Source organism: Ruditapes philippinarum, unplaced genomic scaffold, assembly GCF_026571515.1.
Source record: "Ruditapes philippinarum isolate M1 unplaced genomic scaffold, ASM2657151v2 ctg2419_1_1_1_1, whole genome shotgun sequence".
In the NCBI taxonomy this organism is placed as follows: Eukaryota; Metazoa; Mollusca; class Bivalvia; order Venerida; family Veneridae; genus Ruditapes; species Ruditapes philippinarum.
This window is the reverse complement of record NW_026862011.1, coordinates 63,954-85,891: the sequence shown is the minus strand read 5'-3', so window position 1 is coordinate 85,891 and position 21,938 is coordinate 63,954. Positions and strand designations below refer to the sequence as shown.

Here is a 21,938-nt window from a genome sequence, read left to right as displayed (position 1 = left end):
TATTTCTGGGCTGTTATTCGGTTGAAGACACTTTGCGCGATTGTAGCAGACGAAATCCCATGTGTAGATGACTTAGCTCTGAACGCGCCTGAGGGCGCGTCCGTCGCAAAAATGATTACAAAAATGAGAAAGTATAACAAAACAATTTAAACAATAAACTAGAAACTTCTATCACACGTAACTTATCTATAAACATATAAAAGTCAAGAAAAGTCAACTACTTGTAAGTTCGAGGCCTGGCAATGTGAAAGTTTAACAATCTGTGTATTGGCCTGGCTAGGTGAAAATGACATCAGTGCCCAGTAATGAGTTCCATCTACTCTAAGATAACAATCAAAACCAACATTTCTTAGTTAAAAATAAGCATAAAAGTTTATGAATGATGTTGTTTAAAGAAATGGGTCTTTTAATCAGTATTATGCAAAGTCAAGTAATTCTAAAAATATTCTGTAATGTTATATCATAATAATGTCAAAAGTAAAATCAAAATTATACAAGATATGCATACATGTGTGGGTGTTTGCACGTTTATATATAGTTTGTTATTAATATAACCAGTCACACCACGGTATTGTATTGTTTGGCATTATTGACTGTTTAATTTATTTGAGGGTTTTCGTTAGTTTTCGTAGTTTACTATGAGTTACACATGAGTTTGACTAAAAGTACAAATGTAAAGATAGCTATACTGTCACCTATAACTACTAATCAATGGTCTAGTGGTAAGTGCAACGGAATTGTGTTCAAGTTGTTGCAAGTTCAAATTCTTGATAAACCATTTTAATTTTTCTTACTTTTTAAACTTAATAACCTTTTCTTTAAATCATGTTTTACACCTTGTTAGTGAGGGTAGTAGGAGAAAAGTTCCGCTGGAATTTTTTAAGCAATACCTATAACGTTGTGCCGTTCTTGAAAATCCGTGTTATCTATTTTGGATTCCGATAGTTACCGAACGAACAAAGGGTCATTGAATATACAGTAAATTAATTTGAGAATTAGGCATTTTGTTTATGGTCATAGAGAAAATTTGACATGTCAGTTTAATACTTTTCAAGAAAACCATTGAAATAATATTTCATTGTGGGAAGAGATATAAAAATAAGTAAATATTTTGATTTGTTTAAAGGAATATGTGATCGGTCATTCATTAATTGCATGGATGTCATCAGTTTCCTCTGTATTGTTTTCCGTTTTATCCAAAATCGCTGCTAATTGGGCGCCCATTTTTTGCATGTGTTCCTCTAACTTTGTTTCAAGAATTTTAAATTTCGTATCTAATCCGGCTACCACTCTTGAATTATCACCCTGTAAATAAATAAGAAGTTTAAAAAAATGAATAAAAATAATGAAATTAAATAAATTAAAAAAAAATAGAAAATAATGAAAAGGTATATATACATCTATTTAGTTTAAAATCATTTGTTTTCTACACAGACATTTAATTAAATTTATAACATACAGGGTGTTTCATAATATCTGTCCTTAATGTACGCTTGAATAATTTCTACATATATCAGTTTAAAATTAATGGAAAACTACATATGTTTTACAGACATAATAAATACCATTTTATTTGCTATATTTTTCATAGACAATACTTCTATATGAATTGATGGCCTAAAGTATTTGTACCAGTCAGTTTTACAACAAGTACTTAACATGACGGCCGTTCTGAGCAATTATTCAAAATATTAATAAAGTGGCAAGCGACATTCCTGTTGGGACCGTACTTAGGGCTATACACAATGGTATTACTTATGAACTGTCGGCTGTTTTCATCCTATCCTATGCATTTACATCTTATATCTCACTCCCAGCAATAAACGATTAATCTCATTGACCTTATTCATAACACATTTTCTATACGTATTTCGATTTTGTACGATTTATAGATTGATTTTAGAAATAAAAACGTAAACATGCAAAGTCAACGTAGTTTTCTGTAAGTGAATAATGCAGTATGTCATGTATGGATTTATATATATAAATATTCTTTTTCCACAATAAATAAACTTCAATCAATTTTGCTAGATCTATTTTTATTTTTTTATTCTTGATAAAGTGTAACTGAATATTTATGGTCTATTTTTCTTTTATTGTACTTATATTGTATTTGTAAGTATATCGTATCTTCTTGGTGGAAATAATTTATTCAATTGAAGTTTTATAAAATAACATTAAATTATAAAGTTTTTGCCTAAATCAAGACACAGCATAATCACCGTATATATCCAGTAACGCAGGAATGTAAAAATAGCACATGAATTGTGCAACAGTAACGCCGAGTCTGTTGTACAAAGCTTTGTCCGAAACGAGTAACACCGTAAGTAATTAGGGGACCAAAATGATATAAAGTAAATCAAATCAAAAGAAATGAATAAGCGCATACGAGTGCTATGAAAATATATTTTAACTAGCATTACAAATATGTCCAAGAATATGTTTACTGTTAGAGAACAGTCGTCTAAATGACGACCTGACTTTCGTTTTGAAAGTTACTTTCGTGTTTCGCACAATAACGTATTTAATTTTGTGTTTGTTATTGTATCCGGTATACCTTAGACATTTGCCAAACTACTAGTATAAAAAAATAGCAAATAGATGCAAATACAATATAATTATTTACTTTTATGATGTAACCACCGTTTGTGCATCATTAATACATTACCTCGTAAAACTGGTCTCAGTCACATTTTCTCTATCATTTTAAGTGTAATAATAATATGACAATAGTAGATTGGCAGGTATACCTGATATTTTAAACAATAATTAATAAAATGTGCAATTGTAGAAAATCATATTGCCAAAGCTAAGATAATCAGGTTGGTTTTATCATCATTGAGAGAATGCGTTTTTATCAGTAACGCAGTCTACCTGGTGGTAAATTTGGCTGGACTTGGTTGGCGGATCGCTTACTTGGAATGTTTGCGTGGCATATGCATTTCCACAGAACCAAAAATTAAATACCTCTTATCACTTGAAAATTTACCGGAATATTTGCTTGTTCATAGATTTTGATCTACTACTTGTAATTGGCTACTGAACATCATTGTACCTACCTATAAGTACATTACATTCAATTCAAAAACAAGATCCAAATCAAGATACTCCTATAATATTTCTATTAGATAGTGTGGTTTCCATACAATATATGATGACGTAGATATATGTATCATGTTACGTAGCCACTCTGTATTAGCCTCTTAAACACCAAGTAGTGTACAATAGTGGCTCGTAGTGAATAAACATATAAAACATACACTGTGTTACTTACTGGGTTCTCGGTCCCCAGGGATACATAGCAGATATAACAGATAGACATCGGTTGGATCACTCAAACAATGCCCAATTACATAGGACTAATTATCACTAGTGAAACCTTAGCCTGCATGACCTTAAAGTGGTAAGCCTTTACCAACGTTATATATCGAGGCCACCCTGCACATCAGCACAGTCTGACAGACTTTAAACTGATGTCTAACCGTCTTCAAATTTTCATTTTGTTTTCTATGTCTGTTTATGGTCATATTGTTTAGATGTTGACATGTCATTAGTACTTATTTAGAAAACCGCTGAAATGATATTTCATTGTAGTAAGGAAATATGAAAATAAGTAAATATTTTGATTCGTTTCAAGGAATATGTGATAAGTCATACATTAATTTTACGGTTGGCATCAGTTTCTTTTCTGTTGTTTTCCATTTTATCCAAAATCGCTGCAAATTGTTTGCCACTATATTGCATATGTTCCTCTAAGTGTGTTTCAAGAGTTTTTAATTTCGTGTCAAATCCGGCTACCTCTCTTGATGTATCACCCTGTAAATAAATAAATAAATAAATAATAAAAAATAGAATAAAATTAAAAAATGATATAGAAAGTAAAAAAAAAAACAACACACAAATATATAAGAGTATATAGCTATATATAGTTTGAAATCATTTGTTTTCTTCACAGAGATTGGATTAAATTTATGACATTCATGATATTCATAATTTTACGAAAGTTTTTGAAAGTAACATACATTTTGCCGAGTGTTTCTTATAAACTTTCTGTTTTTATAATTACATTATTTTCTAAGAAACGGAAGTAGCATTTCGCACATGTCCATTCTGCGTCGGGCATAAAACGATATCGGATTTTTATGCAGACCATGTAGAGACATTATGTCCGTCGTGGGTTTTGGTGTGCACAAAATATGCAATGCGAATGAAGAACATGTCGCTAAAGGAACTTAAAATACAGAATTTATTCGAAATCTTACCACCAATTGCTGCTTAACATTCAAACAATGTCTTACTAAAATATTTATCGTGATTTGGCTCAAAACAAAGGAATTGATGGTTACAATTCCAATCGAGCTTCATATGTGCTGAAGAGATCATTTGGTGATAAAGGAAACCATATAGAAAACTACGGATCACTTTCAGATAAAAATTGAATAGCCAATCTTAATGTTTCGTAGCATTGGCTGAACGTCCATTAGTCAGTGTTTGGTAATTAAATATCACTACATAAATAGGCTAACTATCTGATGCTAGCATTAGAAATACTCATAATACAGTGAATATAAAATGTTTGACACACAGCGAATTCTACTCGTATGATAAATAATTTCCCTTTGAGAAAACGTAGCTTTGGCAAGCCAAACTTAAATATATTATACAGCTGACAACTAAAATTGACCAAATCTGTGTAAAGCTATAGTTGTTTGAATCTTATATGAATGAATAATATTAAATAAATCTTATAGATTTTTGCTCACAGGCACAATAATTTAAACTTGGTCATAAAAACTGTCCTCAAAAGAAATATTCTACTCTCGTGTCGAGTAATAAGGTAAAAGCAAATGATTATTTGTATGATAATGGTAAATGAAGAATCATAAACTTAAATCTATTTATAATTTTGGCAGCAAACTGTTATTGTTACATGATAATAAAAATGTTTATAATCAACACGTCAACGTTTCGATAAGACATGCTATTACATGTATTTGTAATGGTTTATAATGACACAGTGAAGCTGAATAGAAGTAACGCGTTGTATAATAAATGTTTCAAGGAGGAGTTGTTTCAATGTTAGCATCGTTTGGTGGTAAGATTTTGTAAAAAAAAATAAAGAATTTTGAGAATATCACACCAAAGACTTAACAAAAATGGGTTACTATAAAGACAAGTCAGGTTGGTAGAATCACATTTCGATTTTATTTTTTTAAAAAGAGCTTTTTATTTTATATATTATTTAAAAAGTTGAAAAGTTACCATGCAATTGACCTATTTCTCATTTATTGAGTTTTAGCGCACATCTGGATCAGCATATTCACATATACTTTTTACCGATGCTTATGCTAAATTTTGAGACCAATTTGGGCTTCCAACCCGTGTATTTTAAGGATTATAAACCATTATTTATATTCTGAATTTGGCATCATTCGGAATCCTTTCGACATTTCCGATAGCTAACATGCTTAAGAAGGAAGTGAGACGTCTATGGTTCAAACCATGGACATGATGGAAACCGCATAGATTGTTATTTCTTTTTTAGTGGTATTAACATTTTTTCTCAACATTTTAGCCAAGATATATAAAGATGAAATATGGTTGTCTTAAAAGTAGGAAATAAATGTACATGAAAATAAATGATATTTTAATGCAGGACAAACAAAATTCCTTATGTATCAAATTCAAACTGTTATAGCAAGGTCTATATGATAAAAGTGTTTTATATTTTAAGAACTTGTTTATACATACATGTATCGAGTCTGTTATTTTTCGCGCATGCATTTATTTAAGATGACCAATTGTATTTTTTTTTGTCTTAGATTCTTTGATTCGTTTAAAGGAATATCTGATCAATAATACATTAATTACATTGTTGCCACCAGAACCAGTTTCCTCTGGGGTTTTTTCTATTTTATCCAGAATCGCTGCTAATTGTGTGCCCATGTATTTCATATGTTCCTCTAAGTTTGTTTCAAGAGTTTTCATTTTTGTGTCTAATCGGGCTACAACTCTGGAATTATCGTCCTGTAAATAAATAAATAATTCAAATATTAAGAATAAAATAAAAATTATAATAGAAACTATGATAAAGCAATGACAAAAAAGACAAAAGCTAGAGCTATCACTTAAGCTGATTAATACCCCAGCTAGCAACCTTGACCTTTTGAAAAATACGTGGTTTGAATCAAAATTTTAACTCAACCTTTAATTAATGAGGTATCAACTGTGTACAAATAAATATTTATATCTCATTCTTAACTATTGTTATTGTCCAGAAACCAAGTTATTGTCGGACACACACTTTCTATTTTTAGTAACAATGACCTTGACCTTGAGTTCAGGGTGCCCAAAAGCAATCCAACACGGGTCTTCATACACTATGTTTGATAACAATATCTCATTTCTATCTCTTGAAATTGTCCGAAAATCGTGTTCTATTTTCAGAAACAGTGACCTTGACCATGACCACATGGGTTCTTAAAGCAATTCCAAACCGGATTTTCACTTAACAAATTTGATCAAAATATCTCATTTCTAACTCTGGTTATTGTTCGGAAACCAGTTTCCTATTTTTTGTAACGGAGACCTCGACACCAGGGGGTCAAAATGCAATACCAACATAAGTTGTCAGCTTGCTTTATACCAAGTTTAATTACAACATCTTATTCCTAAATCTAGAAATTGTCCGAAAACCATTTTTCGTTACGGTGACGTTAGTGCCAGAGAGTCCAAAAGCAATACCATCCCAGTTCTTCATATATAAGCTTGCTATATACCAAGTTTGATTACAATATAATTTTCTCAACTCGAATTATACTCCTATGTTCCCCATCAATTCGTTTATCGGGGTATCAAAAAAAGATATAAAAAATTGCTGGGGTATAAAAACAACCACATTCATATATACAAATATATAGTTTGGAATCATTTGTTTTCTAGACAGAGCTTTCATACAATTTATGACATACATGATATCAATAATGTAACAACGATTTTCTGGCCGACTGTTTTTTGTTTGGTTTCTGTTTGGACCTTTTTTAGCGCTATACACAATGGTATTACTTATATGTATGAACTGTCGACTGTTTTCATCCTATGCATTTACATTTTCTATCTCTCTCCCAGCAATAAACAATAATTTTCATTGACCTTAGTCATAAAACATTTTCTGTATTTCTTGTTTTGTACCATTCATAGATTGATGTCATAAATAAAAACGTAAACATGCAAAGTCAACGAATAATGAACTGATTGTGCGTAAAACGTTAATTGCAATTAATTCTTGTTTATCATAAAAGCTATAAATTAGGCCTAATCGGTCAATATATATATTGTGTGTGTGCATGTGTGTGTGCGCGCGTGTGTGATTTATGATATTGTGTTGGTAAATATTTATGTTATGTTCAGTTCTTGTCAGTACACCGTATCTTTTTTTCGTAATATAAAAGGCACAGCATATCAACCATGCATATCCAGAATCGCATGAATGTGAAAATAGCGAAATATTTTCGCCGAATCAGTGCAGAGCTATAGCCGAAAAGAGTAACATGGTCAATAAACGGAACACAATAAGTCAACGTGAATTGAATCAAATTCAATGAATAAGCGCATACGATTGCTATGTCATAATACTTTATTTTTATCACCTTTTTGTAATAGTAATTTCACATAGGCCATTGTGAGTTATTTATACTGTTAATGTTAGTGTACGAAATGACTAAGAAATTTGCACTGTTATATAGGTAACATTAGTTCGCCACAAAGGGACACCACCAGAGTGACTATTACACCCAGAACATCAAGTTGTTTGTCCTTTTCGCGTATTAAACACCTTTTGGTCGAATATTAAAAAGTAAACATTCGTTTTCATCGTAAGTTATTGCAAAGGGATGGCACTGAACAAGCAGACGATAAAAGTATGCGACAAAGGATTATTTAACGAACTTCCTGACCTGCTAATTTTCAGATAAGTGTAAGAAATAAGAGTTTCACCACAATGTTCTGCTAACAAAAGAGCACGTGTCAATGTTTGTGGTTAAATCTATTGTTATTCAAATAAAAGACCAGAGAAGGGATCTATCTATCCGTGAAAAGGACAGATGTAGTAGACAGAAGTAGGGAATTATCGTAAATGCATATTGTCAATATCAATATGAAGAATATTCTGGTTAGGATCAAATTTCACATATTATAAGGCTAACGCCTCAGGTAACAGTGTTTTCCTTTACTGTAACCCATAAACCTATGTGCTATTTATACATTAATCGGCATAATAAACTTCTTGGAACATGTTACCTTTTGATATCATTCGTGTAAATGACGACCTTACTATCCATAGGAACTCTAGAATTGTTTGTTTAAATTATTATGCCACCCGTTATAATACTGTTTTTAAAGCATACTCGATAAAATAAATTTTCCTCATACATAAAACAAACAAATATTCTCTATAAATAGTTATTTAGACACTCAAACTTAATAAGTATCATATGATTTATATTTAAATATGAATATGAAAATATCATTGATGTAATGACCAATCAATATTAAACGCGCATGATATTAACATAACGTATTCAGATATAGGTATTGTCCTTAACCAAATTTTTAGGGATTATTTCAAAATACATACTGACTGAATAACGATAGGTACAGACATTGATCAGACGACACGAATTTTTGTATATACAGGTCGTATGTGTGAAATATGTTATCGCAATATGCCCTAAATGTGTTTGAATTAAATCATTTTTATACATGATTTACATTAAAAAGCAGACATAATAAATTTTACCTTTTCAGAACTCATGGCTGCCTTTATGTCCCGCTCAGTTAATTTCCAAGATTCACCAACCTTTTTTTTAAACCAGGATAACTCGTTTGGTATCAGCTTCTCCATGCTCTCATTGTTATTTTTACACTTGAAGCACAAGCATTCTAAAATGTTTTTCAAAAAAGTGGATTTTGCCATTCTTTCTAACTCTAAAGCAAACTTCACCTGCAATATATTTCAAACAGTGTTTTGCGAATGTGAATAATAATTTACTTTTCATCTCATCTAAGAATAAACTGAAACAGGATTTTCAGGTTATTTAGTTTATAACATGTCGTTTGTGCGAAGCGTCTTTTTGACTTTGAAACCGAAGGTCTATGCTTAAGTCATTGCCGTAGGAAAAGCAACCCAATAATTGTTTCAGGAATCTGACACCACGAGTCTTATATATATATATAAACACATCGCTGACTAACTCGTTTAGGCCTTTGGCATTAATAACTTATATCCTGATTGAACAACACACTAACTAAATAAGCAAAGTTTTAACAATAAAACCCTTGATTTGAACAATAAAATAACATTTCTTAAAATTTAGCAGTCCATTATCACCGTCGTCATGCAATTGATCAATGCAAATTATACCATTCAATTTTTTTTCCAGTTTTATTTTTAGGTAAATGTTTTCTTTAAACGTAATAAAAAGTAAAGTTACTTTGTTTTATTTTGCCTTTTCAATTTAAAGACGAAGAGCTCGATAATAGAACCCAAAGATAATATAACCCAAAGGTTAACCTGTTGTATTTTCTAAGCGGTTCGCGAGATCTCGCGAATTGTCACACTGTTGTTGCGGACAAAATTCGTATTTACTGCTGTATTGCAGAGAAAATGGCAAAGCAGTGTTATATTTCTATTTTAAACGATGTATTTAACGATGAAGTAACGCGGCATGAAAAGTTTGCTTTTTTGTAAGCTTTGAAAACTGATCTGATGTCTTTTATACCTTATTAACAAAATATAAAAAAAGCAGCAATTTTAAATTTGGAAGCCAGAACTGCATTTTAATAGAACAAATACAAAAAAAAAAATCTTCAAAACAGCGAACTTGTTTCTACAGGTGTAGAACATAAGGAAAAGAATTCTCCAGATATGGATAGATGGAAATACATGTATTCTAAATGTTTTGACTATGGAATGAAACGGCTCTTACACTGACGCAAGTCTGTAATATTGTTCTACTAGGGTTTACGCTGGATCTACGATAAAAGTGTAAATAAAAATGTTTTGCATCAAGGTTAGAAAGTAAAAATGGATCAAGAAGCACTAAGCTGATGCATGTAACAGAGATGCGTCTTACAATACTCTTCTGCCTCGAAAAAATAGAGAGAATTAAGAATCCCTAAAGAAAGCCCAACACGGCAAAATTGAAAATGTTGCAGGCTCGGTTTGATTGAGCCTCTTCATGGACGGTACTGTAAAGTGTAAACTACCGAATAATCCTTGTCTCTATATGGGTCACTTTAACATTGACAATCTGGTAAGTCTTTACGTGCCTATTGCTTACACGTTTTACGCATAGTGATCCGCGCTATAAACATGTTAATTAAAGTCTCCATGTATTGTGCTATGCCTATCATAGTCGGCTTAAAGCTCAGTTTCAGATATTGTGAACAATTATTAATGCCTCTAATCAACTAAATATGTGTCCTTTAGAGAGTTTAATGACAAAGTGGCATCTAGATATAAATGAAAACACTGAACGATCTCCAGGGTTAAAGAAATTAACGTCTCTGATTGATTGTACTTGATGTGATGACTTTTAACGGTCTCCGTAAGGCACACAAAAAGAGGCAGGTGTGCAACAAAAAGGTAATACATGTATAAATAGGACAATTATGGAAATAATGCATCATCTTTCTGAAACCTTGTTGTATATGAAATACATTATTTCGTCTGTAGATTTGTCTCAATAGCCTCAACAAAAGTGATATAGATATTGTACATGAGGGAAATCATGACCCGGTCGATGTCAATATTTTTTATTTCTTTGGGGTAATTGCATCATTTTTCAATTATTGTGCCTATTTCCTAATTTGATAGTATTTGTGATTTCACTCTTGATCACGGCAGTGTCCCGCACTTTATTTGCCAGAGCACATTCCAGCCGCCACTGCACAGTACCTAAGCAAAGCTGTCGAACAGTTAAACATCACTAGATGCCTTTTTTATAAAAACACTCGATATTCCTTGTTCAACAGTCCGGAACTATTTGAGCAGGTTTTTTTTTGTAAAAGGACCATCTGTTAATCATTGCTGCACAATATTAACTCAAGGCTACCGAATGGTTGAGGAGATGTCGTTCAAAACTTTAAACAATTTAAGCCAGGTTTTTGCCTTGCCTTGTTGATCATTCTCGTTTGTTTTGTAAAGGATGAGCTATTGATAATTTCTGTTGAGTTTCATCAAAACCTAACAAGCGACTTAAGAGGAGATGTCCCTTAAGTCTTATTCTTTGTCTAGCGGAGACAATCTTGTACAAGAGACCAGAATCAGTTGTGCAATGTTTGTTAAGAACCATTAAGTGATAAGCGCTGTACGGTTTAATAAAAACTTATCGAATGTTTGAGGATACGTCGTTTAGAGGACTTCATATGCTAGCTTCTGTAGCCATCTGGTTAGTGAAGCGGATCATTTGAGCAGTTATAGTGAAGGACCATTGCCATATAATCAATTTCAATCTTAAAAGCCTTCCTTTTATGTGCATAATACAGTGATGAATAACACAACATGGAATAGTAATTACATCATAAAATAAGGAAATACAAGGGCTAAAGCACGAGTAACAAGTTGTAAGCCAAAGGAAGAACCGCCTTACTTGCACCATACCTTATATACAGTAAAATATTCCGTTTTTGAAGGGTTTTCACTGAGTTTCATGACATGTCGCGATAGAAAATATGTTTCCGAGTTTTGTATATCAAATGACGTAGTTTTGAACCGATAACCTTTAACTGTGTGCAACAATTTGCAGATCAATTTCCAACTCTTTTTCCAAGAATATTCATTTTGATTGTGCAAAATACCGAAAATGTAAACAATTAAAAAGATGTTTTCACTTTTTATTTTCTCTCAAGTTATACATACAAACATACTTTTTGGCATTTTTTAGAAAGTTCAGTCCTTTTTTCCTAAGTTGTTTGTTGTTTGGGATGCCGAGCTTCAATTGAAATAATGGAAATATATATTATTGAAAGTTTAAAGACTCCATCATCTATATTTAAAGCGTAAATGATAATATCTTTATAAAAAAGAGAATTTCGGTATAAAGTACATACTTTTATACATGTGTAAATTGTTATAATCGCCCTGAATGAACCTTCAAACTGAAATTTTGAAGCATTTTGGAAGGATTTCGAACATGCTAGACAGCAATGATACCTAACATGTTGTTAAGAAACGGTTCACCTATACCAAGTAAGGACACCTTCAATATTGTTTGTTTAGGATAAAAAAGTGATCAACATAAACTGAGCAGATTCAGTAAAGTATGTAAGTTCAGTTTTCACTGTGTCATGTTGTACTGTGATGCTTTTCTGTTTCTGTTTGTGTGTTTGATGCAGACATAGCATTTTTAGATTAAAGTAACAAGTGATCAATATATCATCAATATAAAGTAAGAAATGCTTACTCTCAAGCATTCTTCATATCCTTCATTCCAAGAGGTAAAGAGTAAGACGCCCTTTGAAATGTACAAGAAGAAGTTTTATCCGTATACTCTCGACCTCTGAATTTCTAGGTTTGCACGTGTGATGTGGAATGCCGGAATAGATAAGTACACCTCTATGGCTTTCTCCAACACGACCGCGTCTCAGAGGATATGTATAGCAAACATTCACGTTATGCTTTGGTACCATTCGTATATTGGTAAATGACGACATCCTGGTTGGTATACAAATGTGTATGGCTCGACCAGTTCTTTTAATTACCATTGATATTGTCGTTAAGACGACGTTACGTTAGTTGGAACGACAGACAGACAACGTTACGTTGGTGGGAAGAAGAGTTTACACGATTATCATTTAAGAAACAACACAATGTAGTTGCATCAATATTCACTTACCACATTTTTTGCCATGATAAAAACATAAATTATGGATATTTTAAGACTAAAGAAAATCAAAAGTGCACACAAGGCGGTGATAAAATGTCAACTTGGCAAGTTAGAAGAAATAGCGGGCAATAATTCACATTTTACAACCGTTCTTGAAATTCTACGCAGCAAACAGATTGCACTGGAGGAGATGAACGATGAGATAATGTCGCAGATGGGTAAGGTAGAGATGGAGACCGAGATGGTCGAAACATAACTATATGCTGTAAGTTCGGCTACGCATTGGAGATTTGGAGGCTCAACACCGCGTTGCCATGGATGTAATCCGTTACACGCAGCTATCCCTTGAGAATACCACACTTGAGGAGCCCCTTAGTAGAGACAACAGTGAGACCGCATGACCCGTGCACAATAACGCCGGTGGAACGTCCGGAAACCGAAATAATATAACATCGGTAATTAACGTAAATGACATTTCAATTCAGTCTACATCACAATTTCATAAACTTCTGAAGCTTACATTACCAAATGTTACTGGAGACATTTTGGAGGGGCAAACATTCTGGGACTGTTACGAGTCAAGTATACATAACAACATGTCACTATCTGAAGTGAAAAACGCTACTGACCGACGATGCTGCTAGTGTGATGGATGGGTTGAATGTGATACGACGAATACGTGAATAGCCTCTTTTTCTAGAAAATGGCATGATAAAAAACCAGAAAAAGGACCTTTACAGAGAAATTGAATTAAACACTTATTAAGTGTGCGTCCCGTGCACTATATACTATATCACGGAGTTAAGAAACATTTGGTCACCAACTCTGACTGTGGTTGTCTTCGATTGTCCCTCCTGAGACAAATTTAGGAGATACAGATATGCCATCTGTACAGGTATTGAGAACGCTTTTCTTCAAATACGGTTAAAGAAGAATGATCGTGACATTACACGATTTCTTTGGCTTAACAACATTCATGATCCAAATTATGACCTTTAAACATACAGATTCAGGTCCGTGCTTTCTTTTCGGTGCCACATGTTCACCATTTATACTTCATGCCGCTACAACCAAATGCAATAATCATAATTGGGTGAGTGCAATATGTAAGAAAGACTTATCTGTTGATAACTTGATCTCTAGTTTTTCTGACGAGAGTTCCTTACTTGACTACTTCAAGAAAACACAGAAATTGATGACATCTGTTGATTTTAACTTGCGGACATGAAGCTCGAAGAACAGTTCAATGCGCAGCCTATATATTTTCATTATGCCGCCGTACTTTTATACGTGAGGGTATTCACGTAGTCATATCACGTAATCAGCGCCAGAATCACCACCTTTACAAAAGATACGAGTTCAAGATATACAACCTTTTACTGTGACTTGAGTTGATTTCCCCGAGTGGAAAAAACAAAGAATGAGAAGGTTTCAATTTATCTTTTACTTGTCTTTAAACCAGAGCTGTTCATCTAGAGGTAATGTCATATATGATTGAATACTCAGTATTCATTTTTACAAACCTTTAGGCGATTCAGTAGCAGAAAATCTCTCCCAAAGGATATAATAAGATTCAGATAACGGAACAACTTTTCAAGCAGGAGCAAATACAATACACCAAGTAATGAATTATACTTCCGTAAAAGATACGTTACACAACCATGGTACAGAGTAAAGATTTATACCCAAGCGCGCGTCCCTGGTTTGGCGGTTGGTGGAAAAGATTAATCGGTCTCACAAAAAAACATGTTCTTGGAAATACATACGCCACTTATAATACTCTCCAATCGTTACGAGGAAGAAAGCGTCATTAATGACCATCCACTGAAATACGTTTCGTCAGAGTCAACCGACCCAGAATTAAATACACAAGCTCATTTGTAATACGGACAGCGTTTAATAACCCTGCCTTACAACGAGGATGTATCTGAACCAAAACCAGTGTCAAGAGATTAGATCACCAAACAAGCGAGGATACTGGCACAGGTCATTAGCCATTTCCGGAATAGATGGCGCCACGAGTATTTGACGTCATTACGTTAGTATCACAAAACTACGGGAAACAATAACCAAAAACAATGAAGGTCGGCGACGTAGTACTTATTCATGATGAGAATCCGAAATCACAGTAAAAATTAGGAACTATTGAACAACTGATCACTGGCAAAGGTGGATTAACACCAGCGGCCATGGTTCGCACGGGAAACGGGTACACTACGCATCGAGACCAATTGTATAGTTGTACCCTCTTGAGACTATGTAACAGTTACCATATTTTGCGCCTGGGACGATGTACTTTAGTGGGAATGACAGGCAGACAACGTTACGTTGGAGACAAGAAAAGTTTATACGACGTATTTCACTGACCACTTTTCAGATATATTAAATTAGCGATTAAATACACGAAAAGAATATTACACAAGATCTATACGTATTTTGTAAAATGTGCTTAAATAATAAGTATCAAAATTATTTACCTGCATTTGCTTTTTAGCAAGATCAGCCTTTTGTTGGAATTCATGTATATTACTTACTGCTAATCCAACCTGTAGAAATAATGGAATGCCTTAACAAAATGTACAATCAGATAAATTTATTTTCTGTTTAAATACAAACTATTTATGCTTTCAAAATAAATAAAATCTTAAGTAACTACCACATCGACGGGCTTTAAAACTAAGATAATGTATTGAAATGTTTGATACTGTATATATAGTTACGATATGCATTGGTATGATATATAGATATATGCATGATTAAAAACTTACAGATTATATTCTAATTATCAACATTTATTAGGAAAACAAGGATTACTAGAATACAACTAAGGCAAAAATTTGCTTATCTCCAAAGAACAAAATGATTGGTTTATCGAAATACATCCTCAATATCTTTGATGGTTGTGATATTGTGTGTGTGTGTGTGTGTGTGTGTGCGTGTGCGTGTGCGTGTGCGTGTGCGTGTGTGTGTGGGGGGGTAATACAAATGTTTATTGAGTTAAGGTATTTGAGGGTATAAGAGAAAATATCGATTAGATAAAGTAATATAAATTTACCAGTAAGTTGATGACTACAATAGCCATAAACAACATGAAGATGACAAAGAACACATTACTAATTATTTCAAAATGAACAGTTTCGTCTAGAAACGTTGAAACAAAGTCCGGACCACCAATCATCATCGAGGTTGTTCTCATCAGTGATTTCCAAATTGTACTAAACGGTTCCTAAAAATCATATAGATAAACATGAAATACACACCAATTTGACATCATGATTTGATGACGTCAGGAATGTACGGTGTTAGGGGCAGTGCGTTTTCAGCACGAATGATGACCGTACGATGAGGACAGTACGACATTACTTTGGTGACATTACGACTGTACTATGGAGAAACACGACAAGAAGATGGTGACAGTCCATTTTGCTGTCGTATTGTCACCAGAGTACTGTCACCATCGTACCGTCGTACTGTCAAAATCGTACTGTCGTACTATCACCATAGTATTTCAATATACCTTGCGAACGAAATTTAGAACATATACCGGCGTTATATAAAAAATATTTACCCTATCAAAGATCAACTATCAAGTAATTCAGAATTTTATGATAAAAATGTACACCTGTGTCTTCATAATTTATATTTCAACAGGCAGGCCTAATCTCGAAATTTTGTATTTAACTTAATATATAGTAATTTCTTAAAAAGACCTGGGTTATTTGTATCAACATCGATTTCAAACAACTCTCATCAATACAAGAATTTACGTGTATGTTAGGCGATTGTTAAAATGAGACTCCGTGACAATGTTTTCTTCCATGTTTTTTTTTTATTTAATTATGAACATGCCTAACAGCAAGGCGACAGCACAACAGTACGATTGGGAAAGAACGATGGGGACAATGTGACAGTACGATGGTGACAGTACGACAGTACGATGGTGGCAGTTCGACAGTACGATGGTAACAGTACGACAACTGCCCCCATTGTACAGTCATGTTCGTTCTCGGATAAAACGCGCTGGCCCTTATGGAATACCGTATGAATTGGAGCGCATGCCGTTACACTGCCAATTTTTTTTATAAATGACAAGATAATGAAACAAATAAAAATGTGATTGGTTTTATATGTAAAATCATATTTTATCTCTCTCGTGAACAGCAGCTCTTATACTTTTGTCTTGTGTTGACGTTACTATAGTGAAATTATTACATCTGCTGTTCTGTTTACTCTGTTCAATATATACATTGAATAGACCTTGTATACAAAAAAATCCTCTGTGAATAAATCATGTTTCAAATGACACTACTTTACAGTTGGTACGTCCATTGATTATGCAGACACTGGTGTTAAAATGTGGTTAATTTCAGAAAAACACACCTATTAAAGTTCTTTTGACTCTATTTCCAAATCTAAAAAACAAAGTTACATGCAAACAAGTTTTGGACACACCAACATAATTATCTTAACGTCAAATGAATAACAAAACATGTTCATTTCTAAAGTTTGTGTTACGTGTTTTCATTTTAACATGAATATCCGTAAAATAATACTTTGAAATGAAAGTTACTGATTCAATACAATTACGATTGTAAAGCAGTAACAGTTGATTAATAAAATTGTCAAAGTAATTTTGGCAATTATGTTTATAGTAAATATTTTGAAACAGTTGTCGTTGATATTACATGTCTTGTAGACGGCTTGTGCTTTATCAACTTGTTTTAATGTCATAACATAAGGAGGAATGTTGATGTTAATTAATATCAAATTCTAAATTGGTTCTTATATAGAGCTCGCGAATCTAGGGGCAAGTTGAATTTGCTAAACGATCGACAGAAAATCTTGATACAGACTTAAATCATAAGATTATTTAACTTTTTATTATGAAATTTAATGTATTTTTCCTTGTAAGTTTCATTTATTTTGCAATTATAGAGAAGCATTAGAATCGATGTTGTGACATGTTTGTAAGATCGATAATTAAATATTTCTATCACATCCCCTTGCCGAGTTGAATAAAATTATATCATGCGATCCTTTCGCAAGCATAATATTTTTTATTCAACGACTTCAATAAATTTAGTAATGAACTTACACGAATTTAATGTACTATTTATCACATACCAAAAGTAAAGACCGTTTGAATTGGTAAAGAAACATTTTTCATTGACGCGCCTATAGTATAACGCTAGTTTTTTCGCGCGACATGTTATGTCATATACAAACTATGTTATATACCGCTAATGGTGTCACGTTAAAAATGGTATTGCACGGCTGTGAATATATTTTGACGTGGCGTCATTAGCTGTATATAACATAGCCTTACGTCGCGCTAAATGTTCGCGTTATCCTATAGACGCGTCAATGAAAAATGTTTCTTTCCCAACAGTTGATGACATATCAGGTCCATGTATCTAAAATGTAACTATGTAAGTTTTTATGTCATGATATATACACGAATAAGGTGAGCTAATTTAACATCAATATTCATTAATGCAAATCAATACGTAGGCAATCATTCAAAATGCAATTTTTGAAACATTTACAGTTATTTTTTATTTTTATATTCAAGATTGTACGTGTTGCTTGCTGTTTAAAATAAACAATTTCTATCTGTCAGTGAATAAAAGAATTTATTCCATAAAATATGTATTTGAAATAATTGTTTAACTTAATTTTACCTGATTTTGAAACAAGCAGTGGAACGAGAGAGCAAATGCAACAATCAGGAGTGAAAACACAAGGAGAAACTTCATAAACACCTTGATGATCCGGTACAACATAACTACATATATACCTAACCATTCGAATTTCTGAATGATAAATAACATATTGATCCAAGCGAGGAAGACGGATACCGTTCCGCAAGTCCATTGCCATTGCTGAAAAAAATACGCTTGGGTAATATGGTCGTTTTATAGCATAAAAAGTTATTATAATGCAACAGTAGCAAAATGTGTTTCCCTATTAAATTTGACATAAATGGATAATAACCTTTAGCAATATTGCCCTTAAAGACTGTTACTGTTATGAGACTCAATGCAACATGAAACCAAAATATTTCCTGATGGTGTGCGCTGTTAATAAAATTGCTCAACGACTGCATTTTTAACAGTGTTATAAAATTGAACACGGGTCAATTTTGTAGTTCTGTTGTGTGTTTGATTAGATAGGATCGTGGTTTTCATCCCATGTTGTGTTTTGTGCCATCAACTGAACGTAAAACTCTTAAATGCATCATTCATATAATCATGTTTGATACCACAGTGTAAAAAAGATTTGGTAATTCGAATATCTATTTTACAAAAGACATAAAAAGTCATACCGGCCGATATCCAGAATCGCTACATCCGCTTGAATTGACAACAAATATAATTGCAGTGATGCAGGTTATCCATTCAATAACATTTTCAACTTCCAAAAAGTAAAACCACACATTCCATGAGAACATTTGTTTCATTTCGAGTATCTGTATAAATAAACCACTTTTAATATAAGATATATATAATATACAAAATACAGAAAAACCAAATCCCTATAAAGAAAGCCAAACGCAGCAAAATTTGAAAATGTTGCAGGCTCGGTTTGATTGAGCCTCTTCATGGCTCTTGAACAATAATAATAGTGCTCCAAACAGAGGAGCGGGGTTTAGATTTGCCTTTGTCTGTCCGTCAGTTCTCACGTTGTGTCACTTGTATCTGTATAGAGTCAAGACAATTAACAGGAAAGTTGATTAGCATGTGAAGCTGCGCATCTGGGATTTTGGCGTGTTGATTCTGTATCTTCTGTATAGTTATTAACATATTGCACTTTTCAACTTGTGTTGTGCGTCGTAAACGTATTTGACCAGGAGGAAAACAATCTTTCAGAAATGATAATCAGCATGTGAAGTTGTGCACCTGGTTGTTTGTATGTAGATTTTTGTATTATTATCTGAAGAGTGATTGTCTTTGGCTAAGTCAAAATTTGCAACTGTCAACTTGTGTCGCGCGTAGCCTCCAAAAGGTTTTGACCAAAAGTCATGAAATTTTACGGAAATGTTGGTCGGCATGAATAGTTTTCCACAGTGGATTGTGGATTCATTCATTATTTACAGGGAAATTGCTTTGACCAGGTTTAAGTAAGCAGTTAGAAATATGTGTTGCAAGTAAACAAAAAAGGTTTTGACCTGAACTATTGAACTGTACAGAACTGTACAGACGAAGTTGCGCACCTGGAAGGTTGTTAGTTGATTTATTCATTATTTATAGAGATGCTTTCATTGACTAGGTGAAAATAATGCAATTTTTGACCCCAAAATGACCCCAAAATTAATTGACCTAAATTAATGAAACTTTACAGAAGTATTTATCAGCACGTGCAATTATGCACCTGGGCGTTTGCTTGTACATTTATTAAGTCTTTGTAGAGTATGCCTGAATGATGGTCAGCATATATAGTTATGCATCTGGGGGGTTTCTTGTAGATGTATTCAGTATTTATAGAGGTTATGCCCTTGACTTAGTAAAAGATTTGCATTTTCTATCTTGTGTCGTGTGTAGCCCAAAACATATTTGACATAGACCGAAAATTAACAAAACAGTGAACAGCTGGGATTCCGCGTCTTATGGACATATTTCTATTTTATCGTTTTTTGCTGTTTCGTATTAAAATGATGTTGATTCTCCTTTGAAAGAAAAACAAGGCTTTCTACGTACTTTTACCTTTTATGTCGTTCATTTAATCGTGAGTTTCATAAAAATAAATAAATATTGTATCGTATACAGTTGAATCGGATAAGAGTAAAAATCTTCTTTAGCATTATAGATAAGTTTTCTTACCTCAATGAGCAATATTATCGAAGCCAATGTGATGATTCCGTACTTCGCAAAAGATGCGAATACAGAAATACTCTCGTTTGTTAAATCTGAACAAACAGAAAATCTGTAAAATAATAATTATGTTGCAAGTGTAAATGAAAGTTATAGATATGACACTCTAACTGGAAGAAAAATATCCAGCTTTGTGTCTAGTTAAGCATTACTGCTGTGCGTACTTTGGTCTTAGATGAGTTTGAATAAATAGATGACATGTATGATTACATTGATCGTATGTTTTATTAATGTAATTCCAATAGCTCATACGCGATTTATAACATAATAAAGAGCATCCTTTTCTTCATTAAAGTTTATAGAAATGATATAATTCAATAAGATATGATATCAATTTGGAGTTAATGTTTTATTTATTTATTTATTTATTTGTCTTTTTTCTATTATTTTATGATTGTTTTAAGTTTTCTTAATCGTTCATTGTTCTCTTTCACAAAGGGTAAACCGATGTAAATATATATCTATAAATGTTCTTATGTTTTCCTGATTGTAGTGATATTCTTTGTCTGAATATTAGAGACATGAATTAACTTGGGAGTATCATCAGTATATCTTTTGATTGTGTACGCCTTTTCCGATATTTTGCAAACGAAGCAAGCAAATAATATGAAAAAACGGCACCAAAGTAAGAGCATTTACACGCGCTTGTGAAAATTGCCATCCTTTCGAGTCCTTCCCCTTGTCTTAAATATATATTTTTTGGGGGTGGTGATTTTTTTCATACATATATCCACATTTAAAAAAGATTTTAAGAAAAAAATTCCACCCAAGTAAAGCCGTAACATAGCCCCCGGGTAAAAAAACCCTTTCTGTGTTTTTTGGCTCACGGGGAAATTTTAGTGTAAAAAGGTAAATTTTTTGAAATCCTTTTTTATTCTTATTTTTACTAAAAAAAGAATAAATTTTTCAAAACATTTTGTTGTAACCTTAAAAGGGTAACTGATTTAACTTGTTTCTGAAAAAGTCCCCAAAAATCCCAAAAGCTTTAATTCGAGACTTACCCTTGCTGAAACTGATATGGGGCAGGTACATCAAGCGTGAAGCCAGTAAGCAATGCAAGAAAAAGTGCATAAAGCATAACAATAAGGATATTTAAAACAAGACCGACACTTATCCATTTCCTCTTGAGGAGAGCTGACACTAATGGGTGATCTAACAATTCTTTCCGTTTGGATGTGAC

General features: G+C 32.9%; 1 protein-coding gene across 1 annotated transcript in view; it reads right to left on the bottom strand.

The window, feature by feature from the left end:
- Window positions 1–276: 276 nt before the first annotated feature.
- Window positions 277–21,938, bottom strand: part of LOC132717645 (transient receptor potential cation channel subfamily A member 1 homolog) — a gene marked incomplete at its 5' end in the record, with an annotated part of 84,855 nt that continues 63,193 nt past the window's right edge. Inside the window, 10 exons of the mRNA XM_060701159.1 lie at window positions 277–1,305; window positions 3,658–3,816; window positions 5,872–6,027; window positions 8,798–9,001; window positions 15,365–15,433; window positions 15,943–16,113; window positions 18,569–18,769; window positions 19,213–19,356; window positions 20,708–20,810; window positions 21,760–21,938. Of these exons, the coding sequence (XP_060557142.1) occupies window positions 1,141–1,305; window positions 3,658–3,816; window positions 5,872–6,027; window positions 8,798–9,001; window positions 15,365–15,433; window positions 15,943–16,113; window positions 18,569–18,769; window positions 19,213–19,356; window positions 20,708–20,810; window positions 21,760–21,938 (1,551 nt within the window). The remainder of the gene's footprint in view (window positions 1,306–3,657; window positions 3,817–5,871; window positions 6,028–8,797; window positions 9,002–15,364; window positions 15,434–15,942; window positions 16,114–18,568; window positions 18,770–19,212; window positions 19,357–20,707; window positions 20,811–21,759) is intronic.